At 43.0% G+C, this 7,877-nt stretch overlaps 1 protein-coding gene across 1 annotated transcript; it reads right to left on the bottom strand.

The window, feature by feature from the left end:
- Positions 1–719: 719 nt before the first annotated feature.
- LOC141176350 (E3 ubiquitin/ISG15 ligase TRIM25-like) lies at positions 720–5,789 on the bottom strand. The gene has a single exon (XM_073660296.1). It carries the CDS (start codon positions 5,516–5,518, stop codon positions 3,944–3,946), a length of 1,575 nt encoding a protein of 524 aa, XP_073516397.1. The 5' UTR covers positions 5,519–5,789; the 3' UTR covers positions 720–3,943.
- Between the last annotated feature and the right edge of the window lie 2,088 nt (positions 5,790–7,877).

The following is a 7,877-nucleotide window of genomic DNA, read 5'->3' as shown; positions in this document are numbered from 1 at the left end:
ATATACCAGGATGAGGGAGATATATATCAGGATGGGGGACATATATAACAGGATGGGAGATATATACAACAGGATGGGGGATATATATACCAGGATGGGGGACATATATAACAGGATGGGAGATATATACAACAGGATGGGGGATATATATACCAGGATGGGGGACATATATAATAGGATGGGAGATATATACAACAGGATGGGGGACATACATACCAGAATCTGCCCAGGATTGGGGACATTACTACATAATGGGGGAAGGGAGGCAAAACGTATGTCATTATAGGATTTAGACCGCTGCAAGGGCCCATACATCTGACCTACATGCAGGTGAGTTATACCACTGCTGATTGCTGAGCTGTGTATCTAATCCCATCCTGTGGGATACAGCCGGGCATTATCCTTCTCTTTTGTGAATATAACAATGTGCAGTCCTCTGCTGCCATCTGCTGGTTGCACAGGAGAATAACGAGAATCACACATTTTTTAGAACGTTCTCATCACTCGTCTCCTTTCCCCTTCGCACATTATGATGACGCTGCGCCTCTCACTAACGATATTATAGGAGCATGGCGTCCTTTCCTGAAATACTCTGTGCAGCTGGGTGGACCCTGCTCCTTCCACTATGTAACTCTCAGTCAGCTCCCTGCTCTCCTGAAATACTCTGTGCTGCTGTGAGTGTCCTGCTTCCGTGCCAGTTGTGGTCGTACAGATCGGGCTGAGATCGTACAGAATCTTTAATGACGATGATCATACAATGATTGTCTGACATAATACAAATGTAAGAACGAAACATCGAAACGAGGCGCGATAGAAGCCAGACGGTACCACCGGAAAAAGAAGTCCTTAAAAAATATACATATGGCCCAGAGGAGGCGCCGTTCACCCTAGTGGCACCATAACATTTGAATTTCATGTAGATTGGCTCGTTTCTAGATACAAACCCACCAAATTCAGGGCAGTCGGGGGCCAAAAAATGGAAAGGTTTATGTAAATAGTACCCTCCTACCCAAAGGCCTCAACCCAAGTCAACCAGTACTGACGAGGGTGAGGAACCTCAAAACAGCTGCCGAAAGATGAGCATCTCTTATTTCGGAGGCAAATATCTTTGACTTCCTATAACAAGTGGCAGTAGAGAGGGTTAGGATAAGATCCTACAGTGCATCTTAAGTACCTACTAAGGGATCAGATTTCTGGTGACTTCTCAGAAGGCTTCCTCTACCAGGTGACACAACAGGTTAGGATTCGAGATAGGGTTATGGTTAGAGTTAGGACTGTAACTACACATGGAGAAGATTTCTGGTGACTTCTGAGGAGACTTCTACCAGGTGACACCACAGGTTAGGGTTAGAGATAGAGTTATGGTTAGAGTTAGGACTGTAACTACACATGGAGAAGATTTCTGGTGACTTCTGAGGAGGCTTCCTCTACCAGGTGACACAACAGGTTAGGATTAGAGATAGGGTTATGGTTAGAGTTAGGACAGTAACTACACATGGAGAAGATTTCTGGTGACTTCTCAGGAGGCTTCCTCTACCAGGTGACACAACAGGTTAAGATTAGAGATAGAGTTATGGTTAGAGTTAGGACTGTATCTACACATGGAGAAGATTTCTGGTGACTTCTCAGGAGGCTTCCTCTACCAGGTGACACAACAGGTTAAGATTAGAGATAGAGTTATGGTTAGAGTTAGGACTGTAACTACACATGAAGAAGATTTCTGGTGACTTCTCAGGAGGCTTCTTCTACCAGGTGACACAACAGGTTAGGATTAGAGATAGGGTTATGGTTAGAGTTAGGACTGTAACTACACATGGAGAAGATTTCTGGTGACTTCTCAGGAGGCTTCCTCTACCAGGTGACAACAGGTTAGGATTAGAGATAGGGTTATGGTTAGAGTTAGGACTGTAACTACACATGGAGAAGATTTCTGGTGACTTCTCAGGAGGCTTCCTCTACCAGGTGACACAACAGGTTAGGATTAGAGATAGGGTTATGGTTAGAGTTAGGACTGTAACTACACATGGAGAAGATTTCTGGTGACTTCTGAGGAGGCTTCCTCTACCAGGTGACACTACAGGTTAGGGTTAGAGATAGGGTTATGGTTAGAGTTAGGACTGTAACTACACATGGAGAAGATTTCTGGTGACTTCTCAGGAGGCTTCCTCTACCAGGTGACACAACAGGTTAAGATTAGAGATAGAGTTATGGTTAGAGTTAGGACTGTAACTACACATGGAGAAGATTTCTGGTGACTTCTCAGGAGGCTTCCTCTACCAGGTGACACAATGGTTAAGATTAGAGATAGAGTTATGGTTAGAGTTAGGACTGTAACTACACATGGAGAAGATTTCTGGTGACTTCTCAGGAGGCTTCCTCTACCAGGTGACACAACAGGTTAGGATTAGAGATAGAGTTATGGTTAGAGTTAGGACTGTAACTACACATGGAGAAGATTTCTGGTGACTTCTCAGGAGGCTTCCTCTACCAGGTGACACAACAGGTTAGGATTAGAGATAGGGTTATGGTTAGAGTTAGGACTGTAACTACACATGGAGAAGATTTCTGGTGACTTCTCGGGAGGCTTCCTCTACCAGGTGACACAACAGGTTAGGGTTAGAGATAGGGTTATGGTTAGAGTTAGGTTTTGGATCTGCTGGGCATGTAAAGTCCACACTGTAACTACACATGGAGAAGATTTCTGGTGACTTCTCAGGAGGTTTCCTCTACCAGGTGACACTACAGGTTAGGGTTAGAGATAGGGTTATGGTTAGAGTTAGGTTTTGGATCTGCTGGGCATGTAAAGTCCACACTGTAACTACACATGGAGCAGATTTCTGGTGACTTCACCAGTTTCCTCTACCACATGGCACAATAGGTTAGGGTTAGAGGTAGGGCTAGGGTTAAAGTTAGGTTTTGGTCCTGCAGTCCATGTAAAGTCAACGCTGTACCTACTAATGGAGCAGATTTCTGGTGACTTCTCATGAAACTTCCTCTTGCCAGGTGGCACTACAGGTTAGGGTTAGAGTTAGGGTTTGGCCCTACAGTGCATGTTAAGTACTACTAAGGGATCAGGATGCTTCCGCTACCAGGTGGCACTACCGGTTAGAGTTAGGGTTAGAGACAGGTTTAGGGTTAGAACCTGTAGTGCATGTAACTTCCTCGCTGTACTTACTCATGGAGCAGATTTCTGGTGACACTACAGGTTAGGGTTAGCGTTAGGGTTTGGTAAAAGGGTTATAGCTAGAATGAGCGTTTGGACCTGCAGTGAATTGAAAGTCCACGTTGTACCTACTCATGGAGCTGATTTCTGGTGACTTCTCAGGAAGCTTCCTCTACCTGGTGGCACTACACGTTAGGGTTGGAGTTATAGGAATGGTCAGAGGTAGGGTTAGGGCTAGAGTCAGGGTTTGGACTTGCAGTGTATGTAAAGTCAACGTTGTACCTACTCATGGAGCTGATTTCTGTTGACTTCTCAGGAAGCTTCCTCTACCTGGTGGCACTACACGTTAGGGTTAGAGTTAGAGGAATGGTCAGAGGTAGGGTTAGGGCTAGAGTCAGGGTTTGGACTTGCAGTGTATGTAAAGTCAACGTTGTACCTACTCATGGAGCTGATTTCTGTTGACTTCTCAGGAAGCTTCCTCTACCTGGTGGCACTACACGTTAGGGTTAGAGTTAGAGGAATGGTCAGAGGTAGGGTTAGGGCTAGAGTCAGGGTTTGGACTTGCAGTGTATGTAAAGTCAACGTTGTACCTACTCATGGAGCTGATTTCTGTTGACTTCTCAGGAAGCTTCCTCTACCTGGTGGCACTACACATTAGGGTTAGAGTTAGAGGAATGGTCAGAGGTAGGGTTAGGGCTAGAGTCAGGGTTTGGACTTGCAGTGCATGTAAAGTCCACGCTGTACCTACTCATGGATCAGATTGCTGATGGTTATTGGAGCCTAATAGCTGATTCTTACGAAGGTATTAACTCCACATACGTAGAAAGCAACATGGAGAGCATCGGTGAACTCAGCAGTGAAGGTGTAGAGGTGTCTAATCGGGGAGCACAGCTCGTAGAAGGACACCCGACCGCCATAATAATCAAGATAGATGCGGAATTTATGATGGGAAATGTGCCCTAACATGGTCTCTCCGTTGTCATACACCACCGAGTACTTATTATTATTGGATCGGCATAAGCACCAGGACTGGTCGTTACATCCCAAATACGAGCGATCTCCACTTCTCTCAATCGTAGAGTAAGAGACACCCAGCCTCCATTCTCCGTGTTTGCTGGTCTCAAAGTCCCAGTAGTGTCTCCCCGAACAAAAAGTCTCCAAACTTAAAACCTGGGAACAATTATGAAACCTGACTGGCAATTCGACATGTCCCAAATCCGGTAATTTTTGTGTCCAAAACACAGATTTTTTGTCAACGGATAACAGGAGATTCTTGGCGACCGTGTCCTCATCTAGGTTGGTGCATCTATTCTCCTTGATGTAGATTTGTTCCTTTATAAAAGTCATGATATCGGATAATCCCGTGTGCAACGTCTCAGAGATCAGACCTTCATCCATATCTCCCACGTAGCTCCTTTCGTCGTCATCGTCTCGGACCTCCTTGCCCGTTTCTTCCGATGTGTGGTACGGAAGAGACACGCATTCCTGTAGAAGGGTTAATGGGTCAGACGTGTTACAGAGCTCCTTGATGTGATACACGACCAGGGAGAGCTCGTTCTTCTGGATTTCCAGCAGTCGGATCAGATCCGAGACCTGGTTTTCCTGCCGTGAGATCTCCGCTTGGACCTTGTTCTCCAAGATCTCCAGTTGCCTTTTGATGTCTATAAACAGATTGCCAACTTTCTCCTTGATGTCCGTCGCCTTTTCTTGGACCTCTCTTCTGCGTTTTTGCGCGTTCCGAAGCTTTTCTTCAGCCTCCTTGGACAACGAGGACAGGTTCTTCAAAATGTTTTTCAAGGTTGCTTTTTTCTTTTGGGAGGCTTTGTTGAGCGGTTCCACCTTGTGTCCACTATGATCGCCGGCCAAGCAGCAGGTGACGCAGATACACGAGCGGTCGTTGGAGCAGTAATACTTCAGAACCTCGTTGTGCAAGGAGCATTTTCTCTTGCTGAAGTTAGTGGTGGGCTCACAGAGGACATGTTCCGGAGACTTGCTGTGGACTCGTACGTGGCTGCTACACAGCGGAGCTTCGCAGTGGAGGCAGGACTTAACCGCAGGGACCGCCGCATTGATACAGTTAGTGCAAAAAATAGCTCCTTCCACCTTTTCGGGTCGGAAGTACAAGAAATGCTCGGCGATGTTCCGCAGGGTTATGTTACTCTGAAGAGCGGGACGCTCTGTAAACCTCGATCTGCAGTCGGGGCAGCTGTAAACCCCCAACCCGTCCTGGGTCTCCAGTACACGATCAATACAGACCAGGCAGAAGCTGTGTCCACATCTCAGGGTGACGGGATCCGTGAAGATGTTGAGGCAGATGGAGCAGCTCAGCTCGTCCTTCAGGTTGGGAGAAGCCATGATGCGAAATTTTTTGGATATTCGATCTTCTGGTTAAGATCCCTCCACCATGTCTGTGACTTCCCTCCACCGGTCTCCACGCCCCATAACAAAGCCTTGACCCTACCTCGTCATCAGCTTCAGCATAGTCACATGAGAGGGCGGCTCTTCTGTCCTAGAAGGAAGGACCACCCAAGTGAGGAGGGCCTTCAATGAAGCCTCCACCCCAAGGCATCACACACTTGGAGGAAGTGAGATGAAGGAGGGAGGAAGGCTGAAGAGTCCACACACAGAAGGGACACGAGATGTCAATCTACAAAATAACAAAGCAATTGTCAAGCTTGGCGTTGGGACTCGAAACGCGTCACGTTCCACCGGGAAAGCACATTTTACATCTGGTACAAAAAAAAATTGGCAAAGAAATGAGGCGAGGCTGAAGATTTTATTAAAGACAACATTTTCATTATTTTTTGGAGGAGGAGGAGGTGCAACAACCAAAAAAATAACAATTCTAAACTTTGATAGACTGAACTGTAGGTTTTTTTTTCTAGCTTTTCTGCTGTTTTTTGTCTATTTTTTTCTGCTGTTTTTTGTCTAGTTTAACAGCTGTTTTTTTCTAGTTTTTCTGCTGTTTTTTCTCTAGATTTTCTGTTTTTTTTTTCTCTCCAGTTTCCTGCTGTTTTTTCTCTAGATTTTCTGCAGTTTTTTCTTTAGTTTTTCTGCAGTTTTTTCTTTAGTTTTTCTGCTATTGATTCCCTAGTTTTTCTGTAGTTTTTTTCTAGCTTTTCTGCTGTTTTTTTCTCAAGTTTCCTTGCTGTTTTTTGTCCAGTTTTTCAACCGTTTTTTGACTAGTTTAACAGCTGTTGTTTCTCTAATTTTTCTGCTGTTTTGTCTAGGTTTTTCTTCAGTTTTTTTGTTTAGTTTTTCTGCTGATTTTTGTTTAGTTTTACTGCTGTTTTTTTTGTCTAGGTTTTCTGTTGTTTTTCTCTAGTTTTCCTGCTGTTTTTGTCTAGTTTTAGGGCTAATTTTTGTCTAATTTTTCTCCTGTTTTTGTCTAGGCTTTTCTGCTGGTTTTGTCTGGTTTTTCAGATTTTTTGCTGTTTTTCTTTAGTTTTGCTGCTGTTTTTTATTTATTTTCCTGTTTTCACTAGTTTTTCTGCTGTTTTTTGTCCAGTTTTTCTGCAGTTTTTTGTCTAGTCTTTGACTAGTTTAACAGCTGGTTTTTCTCTAGTTTTTCTGCTGTTTTTCTCTAGTTTTTCTGCTTTCTGTCTAGTTTTTCTGCTGATTTTTGTTTAGTTTTTGTCTAGTTTTTCTGATGTTTTTCTGCTGTTTTTTTGTCTAATTTTTCTGCTGTTTTTTTAACTAAGCTTTCTGTTGTTTTTCTCTAGTTTTCCTGCTGTTTTTTATTTCGTTTTCCTGCTGTTTTTTATTCCTGTTTTTTGTCTAGTTTTACTGCTGATTTTTGTCTAGTTTTATTCCTGTTTTTTATGTAGTTTTCCTGCTGTTTTCCCTAGTTTTTCTGTGTTTTTTCTGTTTAGTTTGTTTAGTGTTTTTGATTTTTTTGGCTAGTTTTTCTGCTGTTTTTGTCTATTTTTTTCTGCTAATTTTTGTCTAAATTTTCTCCTGTTTTTGTCTAGGTTTTTCTGCTGGTTTTGTCTAGTTTTTCTGATTTTTGTCTAGTTCTTCTGCTGTTTTTAGTTTAGTTTTCCTGCTGTTTTTCTCTAGTTTTGCTGCTGTTTTTAATCTAGTTTTCCTGCTGTTTTTCTCTAGTTTTGCTGCTGTTTTTTATTTATTTTCCTGCTATCTTCTCTAGTTTTTCTGCTGTTTTTAGTTTAGTTTTTTGTTTAGTGTTTCCGATATTTTTGCCTAGTTTTTCTGCTGTTTTTAGTCTAGTTTTCCTGCTGTTTTTCTCTAGTTTTGCTGCTGTTTTTAATCTAGTTTTCCTGCTGTTTTTCTCTAGTTTTGCTGCTGTTTATTTATTTTCCTGCTGTCTTTTCTAGTTTTTCTGCTGTTTTTATGTTTAGTTTGTTGTTTTGTGTTTCCCATATTTTTACCTAGTTTTTCTGCTGTTTTCGGCTATTTTTTTCTTCTGTTTTTGTCTAGGTTTTTCTTTTTTTTTCAGAAATCTTTGAAAAAACATTAACGAATATAGAGAGAGAAAAAAAGAAAATTGACTTAAAAAAACGCAAATGAGGAATATAAAGCCCATCGAACCCCTCGTGATCACTTCACACTGAGCACAGCGAGTCGGACATCGGCGTACATACTGAGGAGTGATGGGGAGAGTGACGCAGGGGAAGTCATAAGTCCAAAGACTCGCATGAAGGGAGCAGAGAGAGGGGGGAAAGCAGATGTGCTGTTATGCACTTATCGGCCACTA

This window comes from Phyllobates terribilis, unplaced genomic scaffold (assembly GCF_046119375.1).
Source record: "Phyllobates terribilis strain yellow unplaced genomic scaffold, ASM4611937v1 Scaffold_25__1_contigs__length_18738178, whole genome shotgun sequence".
Taxonomy (NCBI): Eukaryota; Metazoa; Chordata; class Amphibia; order Anura; family Dendrobatidae; genus Phyllobates; species Phyllobates terribilis.
Note: the sequence above shows the minus strand (reverse complement) of the source record. Positions and strands in the feature narration are given on the sequence as shown.